This window comes from Cyrtonyx montezumae, unplaced genomic scaffold (assembly GCF_038088225.1).
Source record: "Cyrtonyx montezumae isolate F1298 unplaced genomic scaffold, pur_monq_1.0 scaffold_17, whole genome shotgun sequence".
In the NCBI taxonomy this organism is placed as follows: domain Eukaryota; kingdom Metazoa; phylum Chordata; class Aves; order Galliformes; family Odontophoridae; genus Cyrtonyx; species Cyrtonyx montezumae.
Window position 1 is genome coordinate 29075995 of NW_027071903.1, and position 26953 is coordinate 29102947.

The following is a 26953-nucleotide window of genomic DNA, read 5'->3' on the forward strand; positions in this document are numbered from 1 at the left end:
AATATTAACAATTTCCTAATTTACCTTCCAACTGACATCCAGTAATATCACGTTTGGGATAAAGGGCTCTGGCAGAAATCCTGTGATGCCCTCAAATTTGTTAATGAGGATAATGTCTTAAATAACCATCACATACAAACTGCTGGGAAACTGACAGAATATGTGAACTTCTGGCATGGGACAATGGCAGCAGTGGCACTAATTTTCCAGGAACCAAATTAAACTACAGCTTCTTTGGATGCGTGGTAAGGAAGATAAGAAGTTTGTTGCTGTACTGAACACATCTTGGCTCTGTCCCCTGGGCATGCATGACTGGGGGTCTGTTTCTAGGCTGCCTTCTGGACACACACCAATATATTTTGTGAAGTGCCCTGGCAATGTAAATGCTGGTTTGCAACAGCTATGCTGGCCAGTGCCATTCTGGTTGCACAGCTGGTCACTCTGCAAAAGGTTCTATATATGCGTAGCTCCTCCTGTTGTACCTGTGTGCACAACTAATAAGGTGAAAAACACAAAACAAACACAAAAGTTCTCTGAGTGGGACTGCATATCAGTTCACATCCTGTTCCACAACAAAACGCAAAAGCAGCAGAGCAAGAAGTCCTTCCTTCAGTTTAAATAACTCAAGTTCCTTGGTCCCACATTTGTTTTGAGACTCAGCGTGCCCTTCCTGTCCCATTGCCTCTGCTTTAGGGTAACCTGTGGAGGATGATGTGTCCCTAAGGAGCACTGTGTGTCTTGAGTGCCTCCATGCTTCCCAGCACTCTCCTCCGAAATGCACCTGAAGCTGTTACATGGAAAGTGAACTCCAATGAAGGGAGACCTCTGAGGTTCCTCCCTCCTCCTCAGTTGCATTTGTAAGGCCTTCCCTTCAGCAGGGAGTCAGTCAGTTCATTTTAGGAGTGCCCTGGTTCAACAACAGTACCAATCACGACTGAAAAGGCAGCTCCCGACCCACCTGAGAGCAGCGATACATCAGTTGGGAAGACCTCTGTTCCCCAGGCTGTCTGATTCTCAGGCTCAGTGGAAAGCTCTGTCTCTGCAGTTGTTTCCTCCCCAGAAGGTATTCCCTCCACTCCAGGGATCACTTGGGTTACCATCACCTCTTCTTCAAAGAGTGAAGTCACCCCTTCCTCCTCCACAGATGGCAGAGCTGGAATAGAAAGACATAGGATGGAGTGTCCAAGAATTCATAGACCCAGATGAAGCAGCTCCATAAGTGATCCAGATACCAAAATAAAGAGGCACGCAGGAAAAGTATACTGAGCCCCTGATACTGGGAGACAAGCTGAGCAGAGAAGTGGACACAGAGGGAACCTGGTGAGGTTTTCCCTCTGAGGCATTATCAAGGCCAGGTTGGATGGGTCTCTGGGCAGCCTGATCTAGCGCCTGTGTTGGTGGTTGGAAGTGGATAATTGTTGAGGTCTCTTCCAACCCAAACTGTACTACGATTCTATCATCAAGTTAAATAAAACACACAGTGATGAGGATGTCCTTCTGAGGTCCCAGAAGAAGCAACGCTTTGGTGAATCCCACTGAGCTCTAAGCAGGACCCTGATGCACCCATGCTCCCCCACAAAACCTCATTCCCCAAAGAGGAAGGACCTAGGAGGGGTGGGACAGTACCTCTGAAGCAGAAAGCATGGTGCCGTGACAGAGGGTCCGGAAATCCTGTCTGGTTGTAGTGCTGGTAGATGGTCCTCACTCCAGGCGCATCCCCACCGCAGGCAGGCCGGGGGCTCACGATGGGGTACCTCAGGCTGCCATCAGCCAGCCACCCAGGGTAGCACCTGTCTAGGCCCTGCTTCCAGGCAGCGTGGAGTTGCCCAGCAGAGGCCAACGTGGCATTTTGGCTCGCACAGTATAGTTGAGCTTCTTGGAAGGTGAACTGCTCTGGCTGGGTCGCAAAAAACACCTCACCTGAGGGTCATAGAGAAAACGAGTGTGAGTCTGAACCCCACCAGCCTTGGCATCCTGTGGCGTGCCTGCCCAGCACTGCTGTTACCCACACATGGGGGAGTGGGGAGAACATACCCTTTAGCCTGTCGATGTAACAGTACACGTCGTAGGTTTCTGAGGCCGGGCGCATGCCGTATGACCGCACGCCCGGGGAGCTCTCCTTGTCTCCTACACAGTTGCTGCGGGGATTCACTATGGGATACCTGGCAAAAGAAGAGAGGAGGTGACCCACAGTCAGCTTTATGTACTCTGGGCTGAAGGATCTCGGCACACGTGGGAAAAGGACATCATATCTTAACACATTTAGAGGTGCTCAGGAGCCCCAGTATGACTTGGAAACAAATTTAATCTGCACTTACAGCTTGAGGCAGTGAATACAAACTTTCCTCTGTCTTTTTCATACTTGTCAACTCACTGTGAAATAAATAACTGCAGGATATATACTCAGATTAGGAAAAGAGTGGGACAGACTGAGAAGAATGGGTCTATTGGCCACTATATGATGAGACAGCTTTAGGCTGGGACAGCTTTAGCTGCAGACAAATAGAGCAGCAGTGCAGACCAGAGAGAAGCCTCAAGTTCATAGAATTGTTTGAGTTGGAAGGGACCCTTAGAGGACATTTAGTCCAACTCCCCTGCAATGGACAGGAACGACTACAACTGATCAGGTGCTCAGAGCCCCATCCAGTCTGATCTTGAATGTCACCAAGGACGGGGCATCCACTGTTCATGGCTGAATAGTCATTTCACAGAGATGCATTCATGCATATGGCTTTACCTGACTGTCTGGTCCCGCAGCCAGCCGGCATCACACTGATCAAAGCCAGCCTCGTAGGCAGCCTGCAGCTGCTCAGGAGTGGCAATAACAGCATTGTTCTCCAGGCAGGCCTGCTGGGCTTGGACAAAGGACAGGGCGTATCTGCTCGTGGCAGCACGGTAGTGAAACACCACACCTGGAGGAAGAGGAGCCATGGTGAAACAGGGCATTAGGACCCCCGGAATGAGATGCGTCACCAGACAGGATCTTCCCGGTAGCAATGGAAGGATCACTCCTGCAAACTCACTTGGATGGAGATCCCTCATTCATTGAGCTCTACTGCATTATAAGGAGATGTTCTGGGCATCTCTATATCCTCCACTCCCCTTGACCTTCCCCTTCCCAGAGGCATAAAGGAATGCAGAATAACACTGCTGCAGTCTCAGGCACTGGGCATTTGATCCCCTTCCTGGTTATGATGAGGAAGCCCACAGCCCCCCTGCAATGACCTCCTCTCCCACCCATAGTGGAAGGATTCAGCCTGCGACTCCAAGCACCCAAACAGGCCTGTATACCTCTAGAGATCTGGATGCCCTTTGTACTGGCAGAAGATCAGACTATTCTTAGACAATCTTCAGGCTTCTTGGAGTGCTGGTGACTTACCAGTGGGGGAAATAGGCTGCCTGGGGAGGAGGGCAACATCAGGGGCTGCTGTCACTTGCACGACATGATCTTCTACAGTGAACGGCGAGGCAGACTCCAGTCCTGGTGTGGCAGTCACTCCTATGGCCTCTTCCACAGAGCTCATCTCCACCACTCCACTGGTGACAGCAGTGCCTGAGACCAACGTAGTGACCTCTTCAGGCACAGCCCATACCCCTGTGACCTCCTCTCTGGTCACATTCTCCTCCCCTGGGGAAGCTGTCTCTACTGTGACACTGGTGGCAAAGAGGTCGGGCAGGACGGTGAAGGCCTCATACAGCTCAGTGGCAGTGGCTGTGATCTCCATGGGCTCCAGGGTAGCGATGCTGCCACGGGCCTCCTCCTCCGTGGCATTGCGTGGCAGGGGCAGCTCCACCTCGGTCTGCGTGACAGTCTGTATGGTGAAAGCACTGCCCAGCTCGCTGCCAACCTCATCAGTGAACTGCCCTGGGATTAAAGCTTCGAAGTCATCACCTACATTGTGGGACAAAACAAGGATTGCGGGACACAGTCAGTCCAGCAAGGTGTATGCTGCTGGTGCTGTTGTGGAGGGGGGAGATGGAGATTGCTGGCTCCAATGGCAGCAGGGCACAGAATCACAGAATCACAGTGTGGTTTGGGTTGGAAGGGACCTTAAAATATCACCTAGTTCTGAGCCTCTGCCACGGGCATCTTCTGCTAGACGAAGCTGCAAAAGCCCCATCTAAACCGATCTTGGATATCCATGAGTTAGAGGCAGTGACTGACCCCAAGCTTCGCAGCTGGAAAAGCAGAGGACTTCACCCATTCCCATCGCTAGTTCCCGGCAGCAACCTGCCCATATCCGAGTCTGCACTGACCTCTAGTGCCTGCATCAGGAACTCAAGGTGGCACGAGGGCGGGGGAAATGTGTACGAGGGATCCTTATTCTAACTGCGTGAAGTTGCATCAGGATCACTACCTCCTGCTCTGCTCAGCTGGGGACCTGGGAACTCATCACATAAAAACATGCTGCCTCCATCACCAAGGCAGCCGAGGCCACTCGGTGTAGCAAACTTAAACAAGTGCTTTACTCCCACCTTCCCCAACCCAAATCACTTTTCTGCATGAGTCATGTCCCTTAGGACAATATGCTTGTTGACATCCCACTGAGCAGGTCAGCCTGCAGATGGGGACTCACAGAGCAGCACTAAACTGAGCAGGGTCAGGGAGGGATGGCAATGCAGTGAGGCAGGTCTCAGCTGGGGAGGGAGAGCTAACAAGATGCTGTCAGGCTTTGCCCATAGTACTGCTGCCCTCACTCTATTTATTTCCAATTCCATTTTCCTGCTATTTCATTTAAGCCAGTGCCTCTCAGATCTTAAAGGATTCAATAAATTAGCCAGAGATGCTCAAGCAAGGACTGGCTGTACTCAGCAATTTTGAATGAATGCCCTGAGATAACCGGAAGGACGTGTTGTTGGAACACAGATCACACAGATGGATACCAAGAAGATCACAAAGATGGATACCAAGGTGCTCAGGCCTCCTGATACACAGATCACGCATAGATCTGGGCACAATAAGTTTGAATAAAAGGGTTTTCAGAACATGCTATTTCTGTAAAGACGGACTCCTACGTGAATGCTGTCCCCTCTGCCTGCCCTAAGCTGACCGCGTGCGGCTGTGCTTTGTCCCCTTCTTACTGCAGAGAGAGGAGCGCAGGCAGGAGAAAGAGACATCACCCAGAGCACTCACCACTGTAGCAGATGGCATCGTAGCGGGAGCTGGGGTGAGGGTACCCCGTCTGGTTGGCAGGGTGCAGGTAAACGGTCCGCACACCCACCAGGTTCCCTCCACAGTTGGGCCGTGCTCTGGAAATGGGGTAGCGAACGCTGCGGTCAGCGAGCCAGCCTGCACTGCACATGTCCATGCCATCCTTCCAGGCCAAGTACAGCTCGCCTGTGGTGGCCAGGCGGGCTCCCAAGCTGTGGCATTTGTCAAAAGCTTCCTGGAAGGTGAACTTCTCGGGGGAGGTGGCGTAGAAGACTTTGCCTGCAATCACATGATCCATTAGCACAGGGGTTAGCTGGAAAGTTTAATCCCAGTTCCCATTCCATCTTCTTCCCACTCCTGAGTCTGGATAAAATGACAAGTACCTACAGCTGAACTGCAGCCTCGTGTTGGTGATTGTCTTTAAGGACCAAAAGAAAAGGGGTCTTATGGAGTAAATTAGTTGGAGGAACACACAACTATCTGGAGTCTAGGGATCGGTTTCAATTCTGACAAGCGGAATAATTCAGTGGATCCTTGTTGTAAGCATGGGTGATGGACATTTCTGGAAATCACACCCTGGAATGGATGGTCAGAGACATGTGGGATGGAACAGCTCTGTTGGAGGTTAGACCAACTGTACCCTGTAGGCTACATTAGTCATTTAACTTTAAAATTGCCCAAGGTCTAACAGAAAGACTGTAGAGAATATTTGGCCTTGCTGGGGATGTGAATTCTGCCTTTAAATTGTCATCTTCTAGGTCACTTGTTCCCTGTTGTCTGGACTAGGCACAATTAGAGCTTTGGCTACTTCTGCATCTAGTGAGAACCCCCCAGTCACCTTGCATTTGCTCTGCATAGCAGTAAACATCATAGGTTTCATCTGTCTCACGGACACCGTAGGTCCTCACTCCTGGAAACTCATCCTTGTCACCGTAGCAGCGCTCCCGGGGCAGATGGATAGGGTACCTGGGGGACAAGGTGCATAGAAGCAGGATGGGGCAGCAGGACAGGGGGAGCCAGTGTCCTCCTCAACCTGTGACAGCCCTGAGAACCAGCAAAGACATCAGAGGCCAAGCTGCCCACAGATGGGGGACACAGGGCTCAGCATACTTGAGCCACACTTGTGGGTTTTCTTAGCATTTCCCACCATCCTCCGTCAGTGGCTTTGTTAAAATAGCCCTTCCCAAATAACCCTGCTGTGCTTTTATCTGCCCTTACCTGACAGTCTGGTCAGCCAGCCAGCCGGCATCGCACTGCTCGTACCCATCCTCGTAGGCAGCCTGCAGCTGCTCAGGGGTGGCAATGACGGCACTGTTCTGGATACAGGCCTGCTTTGCCTTCTCAAAGTTCAGGGTGTACCTTGTGGAGATTGCTCTGTAGTGGAACACGACACCTGGAAAACACAATGGCCATGGTGGACCTGTCTGCAGCCAGCCCCTTTTCCTCCAAAGGAGTCAGGGATTCAAAGAAAGGGGTGAGAAACCGTGTGTTATTTATACTGGTGATCTAAGTTGGAGCACCTTAAGCTAAAGGGTGACTTGGTGGACCTTGTAGAACACGTGACATTTGTACCAAGGCACACCACTTAAAGTCTGTAGATTTTCTGAAGATATCTATTTTTTTTTTTATAAATGGACTCTGTACAAAGAATGGCTATCTGTACACTCTGGTCTGGCACAAGTTCAGTGCAAAATCCACCAGGAGGCAACGAGGGGGCTGTGATGTGGATACTCCAGAGCATGAGACCAGCAGAAGCCTGCTGGCTTTTCCTGTTGTGGTGGAAGCTGTCTTCCTGGCCTGCACTGAAAGCAAAACCCTCGATAAAGGTAAGGACTGTAGGAACCTCAACTTCACTTATTTTATGCACCTATTACTTGAATGAACTTTGGGGAAAAAATTTCCAGAACAGATCATTTATCCAGCTGAGGGCATCCGAGGGCATCCCTTCTCCTGTAATATTTGGAAGAATTAAAAGGCTTTGCACTAGCCCTGTTCCTGATTCACTCCTCTGAGCAATGGCCCAGCATATCCAGCACCACCTCCTGCCAAGACATCATCCTGCCATCTCTATAACTCACTTTCTGTCAGAAGAGTCAGTTTATTGGCATCATATTCTGCCATGAGTCATTCTACTGATTTGTTTACACTGCTGAAATAAATGCTTGGCCCATGGCTTGTGCTCACCTGCACATGGCCCTGTGTGACCTGACCAGAAGGGCTGGTGCCTATGAACAAAGAAGTACCTTCTCTCCTTTCTGCCCAAGCCATATCCTGGAGGGAAGCAGCGAGGGTAAGATCTCACCTTTCACCAGGACCTCTATTGTGTCTTGTCTGTCCTCAATCCCATACATCACTTCACAGCGGTAAATCCCAGTGTGGTTGGATCTCAGCGCCTTGATTTCCAAGGTGGCATCAGTGGGGATGGCAGGATAATTGGGCAACGAGATCACCTCTCTGTACTCTGCATTGAGCCGGATCTTCCCACCCGTGGCCACTAGTAAGACAATCTCTGTTCCATTGGAAAGCTTGCTCCATTTGATCCGTGGGGTTAGCAGAGCATTGGTGTCCTCTTCTTCTGGGATGTTGAAATAGCAGGGGATGTTCAGGGAGCTTCCCAGGACAACACGCAGGGGAGATTGCTCAGGTATCTTCACTTCCAGGCCATCGCTACTGACTGCCAGTTCCCAAACAAAGCAAGGGTTACACCAGTAGTGCACTTCATCTTCAATACCCAGTGCTTCCATATGCTACAATGCCTCTGTCTGCTTTGAAAACCCCCTACGCTGACCTGTTCAAGTGTACCCTTTTCATCTAGTCTGCTGAAAATGCCTTGTAGAAATGGAGGTTACAATTACTTTTGTTCCATGGTGGCTCCTGGGATTTGGGGGTGTGGGGAAGAATGGAGTGAAGGGGCCTACTGCAGTGTGGGTACCATCCAAGGCATGAGATCACAACTGATAGTGCTGAAGAAAGGGGGAATGCTGAAATTCCCTTGACTTCCCCATAAACCCACGTTTGACTGAGCTATCTCCCCAGCCTCTCAAGCACAATAACGACAAATGGTGGCATCACACCTATCCAGAGAAGGGCCCCATGCATACCCAGGGCAAGTCTTGGACATACATAGAGATGTCCACATTTGGTGATGGGATCACTGTGCTCAGTGCTGGCTCCTTGCACCCTGCAGCACGTACCTGAGAGCTCTGTGGAGGCAGCTGCGGTGATGGCTTGCAAACACACAAACACTAGTAGTAGAGTGGTCATAGTTTACCTGCCAGGAACAACACAGGGAAAAAGGATTTATAACAGCTGTATGTTTGTATAGAGAGGAGCTGTGAGTGTTACAGTGGGGCAGTGCAATGCTTTCAGCATCAGCACTGACAGCATACATAGACTTAAATGCAAATGGGTCCTATATTGATATAGGGAATCCACAGGATGCGATTCTAGACATTATAACCCCATGCAATAAATATCTTGTCGGGATCCATCAACTATTCAGAGCATCCTGATACTTCAGAAAGCTTATGAAAAGGAAAGAGCATCCTACTGACACTGAATGGCAGAAGCAATATAGGTTAGATCAACTAAATTAATCCCAAACGGATTATCATCCACAATAGTTCTTCTGTACCATATCATTAGATATAAAATAGCTGCAAGTGCTCAAGTTGGTTTTAATATTTCCAATAAAAACTGTATCCTCCAGCAACACGACATTGTTTGGCACTGCATTTCAACAGTGACTCAGAAGGAAGGACCGCACCTACTGAATCACCAGAGTTTCCTTTGAGGTCACCTGTCCAAATATTGCCCGTTTCTCTTCTGTGATCCAGAAAGATCCCAGCTGGCGGCAGCTGGCAGGGAACATCCTGAGTATATAGCCTATCAATCTAGCAGAAAGGGCCACTGAATAACATCACTGGCATGAATTGTGGCCAAAAATAAACCCCTTCCTGAACAGTCCAGCATTAGCCTTTCGCTGCTGAAAAATTGACCTCCGTGCGCTCATTCATTTCGACATGATACATCGCGAAATGTCATCTCTGTGAAGTCTTTAGTTAATAGAGATAGCTATACTGGTGAAAAACAGGACAGAACAGGGCTGGACCATGTTGGCAGAGAAGATTTTGTAGGGCTGTGTAAGGTCAAACCAGACATATCTGAATTAAAGAGCAGTTAACCTTAAGGAAAAACTGCAGGGTTGTGTGTGTGTTTGTGTGTCCTTCTAGGTAGGAATGATTTATACGTGTATCATCAACTTACAACAGACAAAACAAACCACAGGCATGGTACTGGCCATCAGTAGAGGGAAACAAAGACAGTTGTCATGCTGCTGTGATGCAGAAGAGGACAAGGGGTTTGGCACCCAGAAGCTGGGCAATAGCAGAGACAGGGCATGGGATGGTCTGGGGGCAGAGAAGAGCCTTCTGCTCCTCAGAAGCAAGGATTGGAAACACCATCTGCTATGGATGAACAGAGTGAAATCAGCCATACTCGGGAGTCCTTAAAGAGCTGGCTGCATAGATTGCTGGCCTGCTGATGTTCATTTCTAATCTGTGCTGGAGCACTGGGGCAGGTCCTAAACACTAGAGCACTGTGCCAATAGTTAGCAATGACACAGAAAGAAGAACCTCCTGGTTTGACTGACAATCAGTTGCAGGCAAAACAATGGAAAATCTGACACTGCCTTCAATTCACTAAGCACTGAAGAATACATAAAATATCTTTTAGCTGAGGCGAGTGCTTTCCAACTTTGTACTGTTGGCTGGTATAACTCTTAGGTTTGTCTGATAAATCTGCCTGCACAGTTGTAACATAACGTAATTAGACTTTGATAAGGTTTGACTTTCATGGGGTTCTATGCTATGAGGATACATAATATCAATAATCATAGAGTCATGAAAAGACCATTAAGATCATCTAATTCAAGGATCAACCCCCAAAAGGGCTCTTTAACATAAGAGCATAACAAGAACTAATAGCTGGGAGCCATATGCCAACAAAATTCAAATGGGAAACAAAGCCCACATTTTAAACACGGGGAGATGGATCATTGCAACTGGTGCCAAGGGAAAAGATAAAGTTTCTATCCCTTGGTATCTTCAAATCCATAGCTGGAGACCTCTGCAAGATATGACTTAGACAAAGTAAGTTATTGGGCTTGATACAGAGATAGCTGGGTGAAGTTTGAAGGGTCTAGGTGCACAGGAGATCAGCCCAGAACGATTCCTTCTGACATGAAAATTCATGAATACAAATGTATCAATGTTCCAATCTCTGTTTTTGCATTATTCATCTTGCCTGGCTCTCAGCAGTATGAAGAACCATGAATATCATGCAAATTTTTTAACAGCCTTGTAGAATCAAAGGCAAAATCATAGTGTAGAGTTAACTGCTTTCCCTGTTCAACCTCAGCCAGCCATCCCTAGGGTCTGCCCAGGAGAGGCATTAGGATGGAGAAAAAGACTTAGGTAAGCTGCCAGTGGAGGAGATGGATAAGGGCTTAATCTGCATTTTAGAGAACATCTCCAGGTTACAGATGAGTCACTGTTAACATATGAGGTATTGCAAAGAGCTTGAACAGGATCAGCACTTTTGCATACCTTTAAGTTTTGGGACAAGCCCATGAACTCTTGGTCTCACTCAAGCTCTATGCTGATCTTTCACAGGGAAAAATAGCCATGTAGGATAACAGCTGGGGCCAGCAGGATCTTCACAGTTTGGCTTGGTTTGGCTTTTTATAAGGAAAAAAAACCCAACCTCCTCTTATCCTATAGAAGCCCAGAGGCAAAGCCTTTTCCTTGTGAACAGTGGTTAAACAAATAACAGTAATAATATTTTGGGTGTATTCTTCCAATATGTTTTCTCCCTGCCAGTAAGAAACCCAGCCTACTCCTCGGGGTGCTGTTTCCAATGCTGATCTCCATTCTGCACTCCCTATAAACATGCCAAAGAGATCTGGCCCTGAGCCCACACACAGCACTGGTTGGGATTTGTGGTGCTGGGAATGTCTCTGATTCTTGTCCATTTTTATGGCAGAGGTTCCATGCTGTAATGCTTGCATATCTCCAGTGGGATGGCCAAGTGCACGATAATGAGCAAAGAGCTGCTTTAAGGAGCTCTTCTGGATTTGTATAAATAAAGACAACAATCTGCTGGAATAACACCAATAGTGCAGGTGATGGAGATGTTGTCTGCACAGCCCTGGGAATTGGGTCATACACTTCAGCATCTAAACCAGACCGTGCAACACATCCCTCAGAGCTGATGACTGATCTTCACTGCCTATCTGATCCTGTTCAGGATCTTCCTGATGGCCCCAGCTGTGGCTGAAGTCAATGCTTCTCCCATACGTGTCATAAGTAACATAGGTTTCTGGCAATAACTTCATCTGCTCTAACAAAGTAACCTGGCTGCTAAGCCTGCAGGTGGTACCAGGTCATTGCCAACAAACTCCAACTCTGTTGCAAGTTCCTTATCTTCTAGTGGAAAACGTCACTTGGAAGAAAAGCTCTGCAGACCCTTTGGTGGAGCTATCCCTAGGGTGAGCACTAAGGCAAGACTGCCCTAAGACAGAGAGAGACTTATTTTTGCAGCTCACATCCTGACACACAAGGAACTATGATCATACTATGCTTTCTATAAGGCGCATGCTACAGAGCACCTTCTAGTCCTGCAAATTACTTTCTTGTAAAGCTCTGTTTGCTGAGGGAAGAGCTAAAGCAAGCAGCTTTTGTGGCAAAAGGAGAGGAGGAGGTGACGCAAGTGGCACAACATCACAGGTATCCCCCTGCAGGATAACCATCTCCACACAGGGCATGAAGCAGTGGAGCAAGAATCCAACCAAACTGCCACAAAAATCCCAGCTATCCTACCTGCCCTAACCAGTGACCCTCTCCAGCTCAGCCCAGGCCAGTAAGAATTCGGGAAAAACTCTTGCCTTTCCAAAAATGACAGAGTCGGGAAATGCTGGGAGGCTCCGCAACTCTCTGCCCCAGAGAACAACTATCTCTTTTACTGAAGTTTATTGCCACTTTATTTTACGCCTTAAGGCCGTGCTTCTGTATCAGGTTGTGTGCAGACTATCCTAAATTGGCTGCATATAAATATGTTTATTTGAGAATCTAAGTGTGTGTGGAGCAAAGTGTGTACATATGTGCAGACAGGTTTAATCTCTCACTCTTCCAACCCTGTCCCCAGGTTTTCAAAGCAATGAAGAATCTGGAGAGAGCAAGAAAAAGAAAAGCCACGGCAGTTGAAGTCCAACAAAGTGCCTACACAGTAAGACTGTACAGTGGAAAATAGCCAGATGGCCCATTTGCAGCAGTCTAACTTGTTTGCTTGCTGGAAAGCATTTTCTCTTCTAGCTTATTTTAATTGAGCCCCATCTGCAGTTTCTCCTGCGGCCTTTGCTTGTTCCATACCATGTTAATCACTCTTGTTGCAATTAAATTTATTTTCATCACCCTTAATCCTGCTGTTGTCATTTTTTTTTTTTGTTTGGTTTTGGATGGATCACTTCAAGCTTCCTTGTTTCTCAGTTTTGGAAGACCTTTAATACACTTACGTATTGTTTCTGGCAGCTAATAAAATGCCACTCATTAACTAGAAGATATGCCTGGGCATAAGGGTGTTTCCAAAGACAACATTTCCTTCAAAACTGTGGATATAAAGAAGCTCCTGAACAAGAGTCAAAACCAGCACTACTTATTTAGCCTTGTGTTCTCTCTTCTCAACTGGTTTTCCATCCCCAATGTTTATTCCCCATTCTGGAATAACAGTTTCCCTAGGACACCTCCATCCAGTGTGATTATTTTCAAGTCCAGCTCTGGGGACCACGGTGAGGTTTGAGGAGACACCATCACCCAGCAGACACCAGGAGGGCCCTCAGCTCTGCTGGGACAGCATGCCCAATGTCTGTCCAAGAGTGGTTTCTCCTCTCCTACGTAAAACTACAGACAGCTCCTCTATGATCTCTGTGAACAAACACCTTATTGTCCTTTCTGCATGTTCCCAGCCTCTGTGCAGGACTGAGAGCTTTTCTGTTAAATACCTCAGCCTGGTCCAGGAAAAGGGAGGGAAGGAAGGGGAAAAAAAAATGTGTGTGTGGGGGGGTGGGTGGGCAGAACTCGTTTTCTTTCTTCTTCTTCTTTTTTTAAATAAGGCAAACTTTGGAACCGAAATATGGTAATAAAAGCACTCCTGTGATTTTTCATGTTTTTTCAGCTGTAAAGAAAATAGGAGAAATATTCCATTTTGTCTGGCTTCCAAACCATTCTGAGAGTAAGGTCTTTATGCACAGAGCAGTTTGGATGCTGTTCCTGCCTGCTCTGTTTCTGAAACTGTCCCTGGAACAATAAACTCCTTTTTCCCCCAATCAAACAGACACATGGCATAACTGCTCTGATATTGTGTCATCAAGGGATGGAATCCTTCATGCCAACAGTTCTGCAGCATTGGCTTGGATTGCTATGGGAAATGACAAACTGACAGCAGAGAGGTGTGCTTTGTGCACAAGGCAGGAAACAGAGATTATAGTTCTGTTATCCCTTCTCAGCATCATTATGGCCTTTCCTTCAATAAAATCTCCAGCCTGTTATAATTTGGTTGTTTATTTAATTGTGTTGCACTTACACTGCAGGAAGAGCTAAAATACCCAAGGATGTGTGGACAAGCCTTCAGCAAGTAAGATGCCAAAGGGAACCTAAGTAAAACCCAGACAGTTGAATGCTAGATCTAGTTATCTACCCAAGTTCAGACATACGGTCTGGAACTAACATTCAGCTGAATACAAAAAGCTTTACAGGCATTTCTCTCTCTCCTGGTTAACTACCACAGAATGGCCCTCATTCACCCCTGATTTACACTGCTTTTACACTATTATCACCATTAATTTCAGCAACATTTCTCCATCAGAAGCAAGCTGAACACATGGGCCTTCTGCTCCAGAATAGCATAAACATATGCCATTGGCCACCCAAAAAAAAATAGCTCTCACAGGAAAACCAGAGCTGGCTGTCACTTGCAACACACACTGGCAATTTTCCTGACCCTGAAAGGGCAGAGATGTCCGTTGTGGTGAGGCAACAGCTAGAGTCTGTCATGCAAGGTACAGTGTCAGCACTAAGGTTGAGCTGCCGTGGCTCTGTCTGCTCAATATGGAACAAGAGTTGCATTAATCAGCACCTAGAGCCTCCAAATGCAAGGGAACAATGAGCCTTTGAGGCTCACTGAAGCTTCTATTCCAAATTCTCAGTAGTCCAGATGAAACAGATGTCTTGGCTGAAAACCTTCATGGAGTGGCTCAGTCATTTCAGGTAGCAGAGCCTGGAGCACCATTTCAACTTAACGTCTAACTTTTAAAGAAGATGATTATGCACTTCATAAAGCCTCCTCAGGACCTTGCTCTTGCACTGGTAATCATGACATATCCCTCAGCATGCAAGGAAGTACTTAACCCACAAAGAAGAAATGAGATAAGTGATAAGCTGGTGGACAGCAGCTATTTGCTCCACTTAGGGGATGGCCCATTGCTTTGCTGGAGAGCATGAATGGTGCATGTGCAGTGTTGGAAACACTGATTTGTACAGGATTTGTCTTTTCACTTGTTTTGTGAGTAGGCTGAAACCTTACTTGTGTATGTGGGATCACATTTCAGTACAGAAACCGTAGGCACAGGGACATAAGCCTGAAGCTCTTTGCTGACTTTGCTAGCAACTGTCCAAGTCTGATATCTGTTAATACTTCACTGCCCAAAATAGCCCTGGAAATGCGGTGTGAAAATTCACTTAATGAGGCACTGGGCAGGACTGGAAGAGACATCCTGAAGCTGGTCCCTGGCATATCAGCTTCACAGAGGACAAATACTTTTCCTTTTGGTAGAGAAAACATAAAACTAATGTGGAAAGTTGCACAACAAACCTAAGAGATTTGAGGGGAGAGCCAGATTTCATGTGGTATCTATGGTTGTAGGGCCTCTGCAATAACTGCACATTTGGGTCATGCTAATGACATGGGTGTGATCACATTTCTGGTTGGTATCATTGCAATATTGTGCTTGTTGGCTTGTTTTAACATCCCTTTGTTAAATATGCACCACATGTAGGTTACAAAGGCTGCCATTACCTCTTGCCTAGGATACCTTCTGCTGTTCTACAGAATGTCATGACTTTTGCTGAAACCATCTGTGCTGTGAGCACATGTAGCTGGTAACACCAACCCCCCTCACATCGTCACCCCATGGACATAAAGGTGATAGGTGAGCAATCACTTCCTATCTGGTCTTTGCATTACAATGTATGGCATGCTGTTGGTGTTGGACAGTGGAAAAAAACAACCTCCTATCCAACCTGGAGGAAGAGCTTCTAGCTTCATCACAGGCTCAGTTTTGGCCTCTCTTTGCTCCCCACTTTCTCTTTCCAAAGTTGGCACCTGAAAGTTTTCTCTGCATTAATTCCAGACATTGTGTAAACACTGTGCTTAGATTTACTTAAATGAGGCTGTTTCAGATCTAGCTTTCTTCCCAAATAGATTTCCTGTCTCATAAATTCAAGACATGCACAGTTTAGTTTTGCTAGGAAGGTGGAATCTTGACTTGTTCCCCCCTTGGAGGTGATCTAGAAGACAAAAGGGCAAATGGCATGGGAGAGGGCCAGGGCCTTTCTGCTTACTGGCTGGGAAGGAGAGAGTCCTCCTCCCAGCAGTCTGAGAAAATATTACTACTTGCCACAAAGAATCTGCAAGATTTGAAATCTTAACAGTCTCTTGGCAATGTTTTTTTTCTCCAGAACTCAAGTTTTGTTTTGTTTTTTTTTTTTTTGACAGAAAATATTCTCTTCCTCCTGAACAGATATGTGTCATTTCCAGGGGAGGTGGAAGAGATTATTATTTTCTCCCTTTTCCAGGTGCTCCAACTCTCTGTGACTCCTGTATGCATTCTCTGTACAGGTAAGCAGAGAGTCTCCCAGGAGAGAAGCAGCCCTCCGTCTTTTATTCACAAGCCTCTAATCACCAGCTTACACAAAGACTTTAGATACCTTTTCCAACAGCAACATGAGCCCCTAGCCACAGTGCAACCATGGACTGTGCTGCTGCTGCTGAAGGATCTTATACACCTCTTTCAGTGTGGGAGAGGCTTTACTAAAATGTTGCAGTAGGTTTTCCTACTCCCTCCTTGGTTCTGGAGGCATTGGGCTTGCTTTGCCTTCCAGTTAACAAATTGTACTGAGATCACAGACTTCATATTCAGATTGTAAAGATGGGCTGGGAAGTCAGGAGTTTGGTGCTTCTGTCCCCTAACTATTCACACATCTCTCCATGCTAGGAATGTCAGCTTTTATATCAGGTCTCTTATTCCTGTAGGACAGCAGCCATTGAAGAGGTCTTCTGAAAAATGTTGCATTGCCAAACCAAAATACCTGCAGTGTTATATAGATTATCCCTTCAGAGCACTGTAGGGGGTTTCCTGTAAGTATGTTGAAAATCTCTTCCAATCTCCCTGTCCTGTCTCTTCTTCCAGTATTTTTTGGTTTTTTTTTTTCCTTTATATTGACCCAAGATCCAGCTGACGCCATCTCACAGCACCTGGTTGCCCTCCATCCCTGTACAATTCCTTCCTTTTCTGTATGCTCAAACCTTTCACATACCAGGAGGCATGTGGTGTCCTCTTCCCTCTCAGCCAAGACATACAGTGTGTGTTTAACTCAATTCACCTGGCTCAGTCAATAAGGGCTCTGTTTATTGCTCTATTCCTTTTGGGAATGGATGCCCTGTCCCATCATTCCAAGGGGATTTCACCACACTGGGAACATCAAGGGATGCTCAGCGCTCTTTGCTAGGAGCAGTCCTTCTGAGGACCATTCACTTGTCAAGTCACTTCATCCAAACAATAACTCCTGCCTTTGGTTCAGCTTGCTCTGTGCTTTTGAGACAGAAAGAAACTGGGGATCCAGGCAGAAAATAAATTCTTCTCTTGTTTTTTGTTTTTTTCTACGTCAGTGATGCTTTTGAACCAAGCCAAATTGTTCAGCTCAAAACAAAAGAAGAGGAAAAGGGATAACAGGAAAATAGTTCCAAGCTGAGCAGTGTTGCCTGGCCCATCTGTCAGAGACCTCAAAAGGCTTAAGTCCTTCCTCGTGAAGCTGGTGTGGAGTTGGAAGGGAAGGTGCAAGGTGATGGAAAAGATTCCTATGAAATTGTCCCAGCTCTTCAGGAAGGTGCATGTGAGTCTCTGGGTTTTCCATTCATCCACCCAGCAGAGAAGGGGACCCTCAGCGAAGGGGAGGGAATAACTATCAGTGGGCTTCAATTCCCTGTCTGAGATTCCCATTTTGGGATAGTTCAAAACTACTTTAAGAAAGTTCTTCAAAAAGAAGTTTCTGAAATTAGCAGCAAATATAAAGAGATCAATTTAATTTAATCACATGAGACTTAATGTTCAGTCTAGAAACAGATCAGACTGTTTTTTTTTTTGTTTTTATTTTGTTTTTTTTTTTTTTCTGAGAGAGATTTCAGCATCTTTCAAAAACCTGGCCACAACGAATGGCTGATTCCCTTTGAACACATGGGGAAATTAGCCTGAAGAATAGAAACAGTGCCCTTCAATAACACCCCAACTCTTTGACTTGAATGTATGTTGTGCAAAGAAAAAACTCTCTCAACACACATGCAATGTATTAATGGGCAATGGAATGGTGTTACTTTGGAAGCAACCATGATGACGTGACATTGAAAGAGAGAGCAAGACGGAGACAATCAGCCTCTCCAAAATTAGTTGCAGTCTGGGGGCAATGAGTGCATATCAATAATCTTCTCATTACAAAGCAGACCTCAGGGCTCCTCTGAATTAGCCCTTCACAGACAGACAACAGATCCTGCCTAATAATCTTGCAAACTAGAAAATATGCTACTGACCAAGTCTACAGAGCAGATGTGAATCTGGGGAGACCACGAGAATCCTGAATAAAAAACAAGGTTCTTAACATGAAAAAGAAAATCATTCTGTGAGGTGCAAGCTGTAGAAAGAAATTTAACCTTAACACAAGCCACAGACATCCGGAGAGCCAATGCTGTTAACTCCAAATCTAGTTTGTTAGGCAAAGTCCATACATCATCCCTTCAAAAAGAGAAAATGAGGTATGGAGGAAACCAGAACAGCAATTAAATGGGAATACAAAGTTTTCTGAGAGGCAAATAAATTCCTGGGTATGAGATGTGGTTGAGGGGGAGAGCCAAAACGTTGCCCACCATTTGGTCAAGCATTCTGTAAAGGCAACAGAAAATGTTGCTTTTCCAGAGGTATGTGGAACAGTTTGAAACCAACAGCACCCACATCTCGGGGGAACAGAAAGGCACCAACACAGATTCTCTTGTAGGGGAAATAACTGCCTGGCAAAGTGTTTCAAACCAGCAGACACTCTCAGACACAGATGAAGAGCATGCTGCACCAGTATTTTGACTCATACACAGTGCACTAGCAAGAGAAATGGTGAAAAAGTAAAACTTGCTTTATACTATTGGTGCAAAAGACCAACTCAAAGATAAGTAATGATTATGAATTATTATAAACAAGCTATCTTGCAGTTTTTTCCAGAAGGATGGGTAGATAAATTATCTGGTGGATGGATTCGGTTTCCACTGGCTTCAATAGAAATGTTGCCATTTACTCCTGGGGTTTGTGACATCAAACTGGAGTTCTGGTTTTAAAACCTAGTCTAGACATGTAACTGCTCGAAACAAATAGACAACAGGGAGAGTACTTGAGAGGAAGTCCCAGTCCCCACAGCTTTGCACAGAGCACTCAACTTTCAGACAGAACAATTAATTCCATAGGACAATAGAGCAAGGAAAATCCTGCTTGGCTATTACACACTTACACAGCATGAGAACTGGATCTAATCATACATAACATTTGGCACTATCACCGAACAGTCTTCAGACTGTGGCAATTCTGTAGCTGTGACAGAAAAGGCATCGTGGCATTAATGCTCATCAATCCACACCATTTGCATAAAGCAAGCAATGGGATTAATGTTGAGTAAGACTAGCTGTTGAGTTTCATAACAGAAAATATTATCTAGCATTTAAGATGAGCATTCTGGCAAACACGGTCCTGCTTCAACTTGTGACTCTGAAAGGAAGTGTAATGGGAAGGTGAGGGGCAATGGCTGTTATAAGTTCTGACTCCAAAAGATCAGTGCATGCAGACCCCAGGCTTGTCCAGCCAGCATCTGGGGTCTTCAGAGCTCCGCATGCTGCTGCAGCATTGAAGATGTTCAAAGCCACGCTGGATCGCTCCCCTTGGGTTGGATGCTCCATGCCTGCTCTCTCAGATCAACGTATTTCCTACCATAGAGATGTTGCAAAAGGCAGTGAAAAATATAAGTATTCTGGAGGGCAAAAGAAACATGCACTACTGGTCATGAACAAAATTAGAAAATAACTTCTGAACTGAGCTTTGAAAGATCTTGATTGTAAGTTTTGACAAAACAGCAACAGATGAAATTCTTACAGTGTGCTCTCCAATAGTTGCTGTGAGATTTCTGGGAATGTCCAAATTGATGAGTAAAAGTCTAATTACCTGCCAAATCATCCACTGTATCTCAGAACTTAAAGATGCAAATGGATGAGTGAGGCGCTTAATAGGATTTGCAGAAGTGCTTTTCTTTGTCTTCAGGCACTTTGCTGCTTCTGCAAAATGTGGCCTCAAGTCCCTAAAGCTACTTCTGGAAAAGGACATAATTTTGTAAGGGAAATAAATCCAATCAGATTTCTGAGTGTCCAATGACTCTATTCCCAATCAGTTTCAAAATACTATTGTTTGATTGCACTAACAGCACTGATAAGAGAGATCACTGAAGAATGGGGCGTCACGGATCTACAGAAAGAATCAGCTGCACTTGCTCTTGCAGCAGAGTTGGAGAATAGAAGAAATTGGTAACAAACTATGCCAGGATTGAAGAGAAGATGCCAACCACTGCATTTCATTGTCTTCATTATCCCCAATATGGAGGCATGAGAAATGCTTCAGCATTAGTCTGAGTCTAAAGCATGAGAAAGCTGTTGATATTTTGAGCACAAGCAGACCCAGAATTTCTGACTTCGGGTGTGATTCTAGAGCTACCACTCACTGTGCAACAACATGCAAACAGGTGAGCAGAGGCCTGAGCACCCAAGAAAGAAAGGGCTCAGTGTTTTATCTGTGGTACATCGGTTTACTGTGTAGATGGAAATGCTGGAAGGAGGGCTTGTGTCAGACAAAGCACCTTTGCTTACCATCTCAGTCACATGCCTTACCTTGGCTAAAGGAGAACAATAGGAGGGGCAGAAGACTATAAATTATTTGAAAGGGGGGTCTCTATAGGAAAACAGAACTTTTCTGATAGAGAATGTGGTTTACGATTGAGGGTTACCATCTCATATTTCTTCAGAAAGTTTCTGTGGGTAATGCTGAGCTGGCTGCCACCTGTCTAAGCACCTTGCCTTATCAAAGTGGTGTGTGGCATAGTCCAACTCATCCAAGAACCTATCTTACTTCTCAGGAAGGTTTTGCAGCCCACACTGAATTCAGTGCTGTCTTGGTTGGAGTGGTAATGGTAAGGTAAAGTCACTTTGGGTATGACAGTGGGAACTGGAAGCACAGCACTGAAGATGAGCTGAAATGAAGGATGACTGGTGAATGCTCCATCCTCGAAGACATTCAAGGTCAGACTGGACCAGGCTCTGAGCACCTGGATGAGCTGTAGGTGTGCCTGTTCATTGCAGAGAAATTGGACTATATGACATATAAGGGTCCCTTCCCCACTTCTATGATCTACTTCCCAACCTTTGAGATCTTCATGCCTAAAAATCACAAGCCTGCCTGCCTACAACAGGAGAATTGCTCCAAACAGAAAGGTGTAAATGAATGTATGCATGCCTGTCAGCACTTGATACAGGAATAATCATGGAGAAGAAATGGATACAGACTACATGCACTATAGTCTCAGGCACTGCACCCTCCTGCTGGTGTGTTCAGCAGCATTAGCAGCCCAAGTACCCTGCTGTCGGAGGGTATAGCTTACATATCAATTACTACAAGGCAGCAAGGTATTATTTATACAATAAGTGCTATAGAAAACAGCAGGGTAATATTTAGAGGGCAAATACAATGAAGAGGAAGGCTGCAATTTGTTCAGCAGCGAAAGGATGTTCTCTGATCTCCAAAGTACCATGCACAGTGACACTTAGATGCCAAGTATTGCGGGAGGACAGGGTATTATTTAAACCCCAGATACAATAGTAAGGAGAGAGTATTATTTACTAACCAGACGGGATGCAATAGCAGCAGTAAATGCATGGTATAATTTACAACAGGGGAAAAGACATCATTTGCAGACCAGTCATTACAGAATGGGAGGGTATTCATTATGGTACAGCACTGAAGTATTACTTTGAAGCTCAGCACCATAGAGGCACAGGATATTATTTATACACCAAACACCACAGAAACTACTTTTCTGGGGTAAGTAACAGTGACTGTTAATCATTTATACAAAAGCCATCCTGTAATTTCCAATATGTGAACTACGTGATTATTTCAACCTTGAATCCATGGCACAGATGATGTCATGTTAATTACACTTGGGTCTATGGCTGCTGTGTCACAGCACGGCTAATCCAGAGTAGTCCTCTGAAACCAATTAGTCTATACCAGCTGGGCTGAATCTGCCCTGCCCCATGTAAAGGCTGCAGTGACTGGGGACTGGATTTCCAGGGCTGTGCTGGGGGTTTACCTCTGACCTGCAAGGATCTTAGCAGGTTTTGCTGTGCTGGGCACCGAGGTGTGAATGAGGGATGAGAGCTCCAGCTGGAAGGGACACATGCCACCATTTTCATCTGTTTATCAGCTGCTGGCCTATGCACCTTCTTTGCACAACTTTTCCCCTTCAGTCCATGATCTAAGGCTGAATCATGAGATGTTCCTTGGTAATTTGTTATTAGTTTTCCCTGAAGAATATGTACCATCTTCTGGTCACGTTACTCCTATTTAAATTTCTGTTAAGCCAAACCTGTGGCCATCACAGACAATTTCTTTTGTCCTTCAGTAATTGTCACTACTGCTAATTACACACCCAAGTCCTCTGCTCAGTACAAGGGCATTTTAGAAGCCAAAGGCCCGTGGAAACTGCCAGCCCAGCTGAAACCAGTGGTGTGTCCAGGCCAGCATCCTGTCTTGGACAAGATCTGTATCACCAACTTCAGAGCAAAGTTCTCATCATCGAAAAAGAGGGAAGAAAGTGCTGAGGAGGAAGTTTCTTTTTAACACTCGGCATTTAGTGGTTGCATTATGCCTTGAAGCATGAGTATTTACATTCCATACCCTCCCGCTAATGTAAGCAGGGTTTATTGGGCATGTCTGGCTGGACAGATCTGCTTCACTCGGGCCTAGCTCGTGAGTGTGGCCTGCTCTGCCTGCCCAGGAGCACTGACTGCTTCCCTGCAGCACAGATCCCTGTAGCACAAGGCTTAGGACAAGCAGCACAGGCCTTCCTTCCCCAAAATGACCCGTAGCTCAAATTCCACACAACCTGTGTTTGTCACAGGCCTCCACACCAAGGTGAGGCTTCATCACTGCTTGCATGGCAGGAACAGAGAACTCATGGCTTTGGGACTTCACAACATGACCCAAGTCCCTGCATCTCTCCTTTTTCTGGTGATGAGAGCACATCCCTGTAACATGGCTCCATCTGAAACCACCATGTGTTTGAACTCACCCAGATGATTTGGCTTCTAAAGAAGGGGACGGGGAGCTGAGAAATGCAGTCTGCTTGTCTGCTGCCTGGCTGTGGAGGGTATTTCAGCAGCTAAATCATGTGGGGGCTGAAAGAGCTGGAGATGTTAAGCCTGGAGAAAATAAAACTCTGGGGAAACCTGATAGTGGGCTCTCAGTATCTAAAGGGCCTGCTGGAAAGAGGAGGACAGGCCCTTGAGCAGGGTCTCTGTTGCAGTAGAGAAATAGTTTCAAACTAAAAGAAAGGATATATAGCTTGAATATAAGAAAAAAGTTTTTTACGATAAGGATCATGAAGCACTGGAACATATTGTCCAGAGAGGAGGTGAGTGCCCCGTCCATGCAGACACTCCAGGTCAGGCTGGATGAAACTCTGAGCACCTGAGCAGCTGTAGGTGTCCCTCTTCAGTGCAGGGGAACCAGACCAGATGGCCTCAAAGGGTCCCTTCCAACTCAAATGATTCTATGAATATGGGGTACCCCACACAGACCCTGGTCTTTCTCATCATTCCAACCACCTTTCTTCTGCACCCTGGTCTGCACTGAGCAAACACTGGGAAGGGAGAATATCATTCAAGCAAGAAGTGGAAATTTCTACTAAAAAAAAGGGAAAGCCCATCGTAAAGCACTCGGAGGAAAAATCTCACTGGGAAGCATCTTAAAAAAAAAAAAAAAAAAAAAAAGCAGCACGGTGAACATTACAAATCCCCCCACCTATTCATGAGGCCAACAAAAAGCTTCTTGAGCTCGGCACTGTGAGCCCATTGAGGGCATGGCACACACCCTGCCTTGTGCACACAGCAGCGCCCGCAGCCCTGCAGTGCACACAGCCCGGGCTGTTCGGCCCTCGCACAAGGAAACACTGAGTTTTTAAAAGTAAACTCTAAGGTTTCCGTTGTTGCGCTGGGCTCAAGCATTTTTTTTTTAATAATATATATATATATATATATATAACAGCTCCCTCTCTTTGCCGTCTCTTTCACTCTTTAAACAGCCCTGAATGCAGCGGGCTGCTCCGCAGCCGTCGCGCTCTGGCTCCGTATGTGGTCCAGAGCTGGGATGAAGACGGCTTTTGTTGCTGCTGCTGGGAAGCTGCCTGCGAGCAGCACACACAGCCCGGCTTGTTCACACATGGAGGCTCTGGGGGGAGTGGGAGGAGGAGGACTCAGTCTGGGGAAGGCTGGGCTTGCGGTGGAGCAGCCGTCCCACCGCCAGCAAGGAGAGGGGGGAAGCAAGGAGATGGCAGAGGGTGGCAGTGGAAAAGATGTCTCAAGCAGCTAAGAAAGGTCTTGTTGATTTTTGAACTGGGAGCAGCTGGCCCTCCACCAGCCCACGTCCTTGCTGTGTGTAAGGTAGCATAGGGAAGAGTGAGGTCACCGGACCTGGGCCATTTGTGAATGCAGAGAGAGTGGAGGAGAGAAAAGACCTGCAATGAAGTGAGTTTTGGAGTCCCCAGGGCTTCTGGTCACTGTACACACGGATGACACCATAGCATTGAACAACAATTTGCAATAATTCATTTGTCTTTTATGGGATGCCATCCAACCTCTCCTCCTCTAGAGCCCCTTAACATCCTCTCCATACAGGTCATATTTTACAGTGATGAGCTGCTGTTTTCTTCACTGGTGCTAAGTCTGAAGCATTTAACACCCTCTTCTCCTTTTCCTCTGCCTCCTTCGCTCTTCCTATCTTCCTATCTCCTGGGCACTCTTTGCCCACCTGTTTTCCAGCCCCCACGTTGCTGTCAAATCCCACTTTTTTCCATGCTTATAGGAAACATTAAACCAGAGTTCAAGCAGAGGAGATGGAGTCTTTCCCTAAAGACCACTGGGGCTGCTGAGAGCATATCATGAGAACATCCCAGGTCCAGCAAGGGCAGGAGGGGATGCCTCTCCTCCGTGCTCTGACAGCACCTCCAAATGTATCAGGGAGGGGAAATATCTCCCCTCCAACTCACCATGTGAGCTGGAAAATAAGACCCCAAAGAACCAAAGCAAAGAAAAAAAAAAAAGTTCAGCTTTCAAAACTTCCAACAGCTCTTCTCAGTGAGGTCTGAAAACCCACCCAGAGCAGTCCCCAGTCCCCAGCCCCATGTCTTCTTTATGAAGGTTGTAGGCAAAAAGCAAACTGGTGAGGAATGCTAAGAAATTCCTCTCTCCCAAATATTTCATCATGGGATATTCCCTTCCTTTCCACATCTGGCAAAGTTATTTTAGAAAAGTAGGAGAACTTTTCAAAAGTACATTTTTTGGCTCAAAAGTTTGCGTTAAGATGTGTGCTTTCCGCTACGTGCAGAGGGTAGGCTGCTACTGAGCACAGGGTTCGAGAGAAAAGTCTTAAAAAGTGGAGAATGACCTAAAAGGAGATATTTCTGATGGAGATTCCAAAGAACAAAAGTTTCTGCTCTGCCTGCTCTTTCAGAAAAGCTCAGCTACGTGCAAGCCACTGCTAAAAGCACAGAGGAGGAGGGCAGGTAACACCTGGTGCTGGGGTCTTGATGCCACCCAGCAGTCCCGCCAGCACCAGGCACCACTCACAGCCATCAGAGCACACGTGCCACGCTGTCAGATCTCCCTGATCCCATCCCTTCTCCTTCTCCTCCTCCCCCTGAGTTCAGCAAGCACCCTCTGTGTTCTCAGTAATGATGCAATTACAGCGATCAGACCGATAACCAGAAGGAGCACCACAATGCTTTGGGATGTTTGCAGCAGATCAGCTCAGCAGTGGGATGAGAAATGCCACAGGCAGTGGAAACCCGTCACCCCAATACACTGAGAGCTCAGAGAGAGGTTTGGGGGACAAGAAGAGGGGCAGTCCCCTCTCCGCTCTCCCCACTCATGGGGCAGGGTGCACGCTCTCAAGTTGCTTGGCTTGCTTTCCCTCCCTTCCCAAAGAAAACTGAAGGCTCAGTGCGTAGCCCTGGTTGCCAGAGACGGGTCTGCTCCTAGCAGCCCCACAGCAGAGTTGGGGAGCACCCCGCAGCACTGCTGGCAGCACAGCCCCATCACTCGGGCTGGCTCCTCTGGCAGCAGCTCTCTTTGCAGGAGCTCAGCTCTGCAGAAAACTTTCCATCAGCCGCTGCACAACTTTTTGCACATTTCTCTGCTCAGGGCAAGAACCAGAGCACTCAGAGCCTGCACCCTTAAAGCAACGAGGAAAGGAGTGGGAAAGTTAAGGAAAAGTAACCTGAAGGGAAGAAAGGAAAGCACATCACCTTACCTTTAACAGTTCAGTGCAGTGCTTGGAGAATCTAAGTCCCATACACCTGGCAAAGAAAGTAGGTGTTTTTTGGTGCTCAAGATGGAAAGAGCTTGCCACTTCTTGCTGTTGCTGTATGTCTTCTTCGCTATCTCCAGAGGAGTTTTCCTGCCTTTTTTATTTTTTTCCCAGTTCCCCAGAAGAAATCACAATTCCCTGTGTGGTATTTCAGGTCGTTTCAGGCAGTGGCAGCAGCAGCAGCAGGCTTGAAGAGTAAGTGCTGTTTGTGAATGGCAAAAAAGAGAGAGAGGGTTTCAGACCACATTAGCTGCCACTGGCTGCAAGGGAGACCATCAAACTCCTGTCAGCCTCCTTAGATACCTCTTGAAGAGCTGGCACACTAAGTGTATTGGATCCTCCTCTGGATTTTAGAGTAAAGGTAGGCAGGCATCCAGGGGGCAGGGGGAAATAGGAGGGCGTAAGGACAGAAAAGGAAGCCCAGCCTCTTGGAAAGAGGGAAAAAAAAAAAAGAAAAAAAAAACAGAAAAGAAAAGAAAAGAAAGGGGGAAAAAAGAGGCATTGCCAAAAAAAAAAATACTGTAAATGGAGAAAGCTGAATGGGGAGTGGGGGATTAAATTTAGCCCTCTGGTTTGGAAGCAAACTACACAGAGCACCACAAGTGGTTGAGAGAGAAGAAATAGTTTATGCAATAAAAAGAGAGCACGGTTTATGCAAACTAAAATAAGATGAATCTAATTAAGGAACCTGGGCAAATTACGCGTGTCTGCAATGCAGTCAATATCACTGCAGTCTGACTAGAAATGAGCAC

The 26953-nt window shown here is 46.4% G+C and overlaps 1 protein-coding gene across 1 annotated transcript in view; it reads right to left on the minus strand.

The window, feature by feature from the left end:
- Positions 1-26415, minus strand: part of ACAN (aggrecan) — a 41864-nt gene extending 15449 nt beyond the window's left edge. Inside the window, exons 1-11 of the mRNA XM_065733996.1 lie at positions 26145-26415; positions 8347-8423; positions 7455-7826; positions 6371-6545; positions 5991-6118; positions 5135-5431; positions 3380-3892; positions 2738-2912; positions 2035-2162; positions 1627-1920; positions 959-1153 (exon numbers count right to left, since the gene is read on the minus strand). Of these exons, the coding sequence (XP_065590068.1) occupies positions 959-1153; positions 1627-1920; positions 2035-2162; positions 2738-2912; positions 3380-3892; positions 5135-5431; positions 5991-6118; positions 6371-6545; positions 7455-7826; positions 8347-8416 (2347 nt within the window). The 5' untranslated portion in view covers positions 8417-8423; positions 26145-26415. The remainder of the gene's footprint in view (positions 1-958; positions 1154-1626; positions 1921-2034; positions 2163-2737; positions 2913-3379; positions 3893-5134; positions 5432-5990; positions 6119-6370; positions 6546-7454; positions 7827-8346; positions 8424-26144) is intronic.
- Positions 26416-26953: the final 538 nt, after the last annotated feature.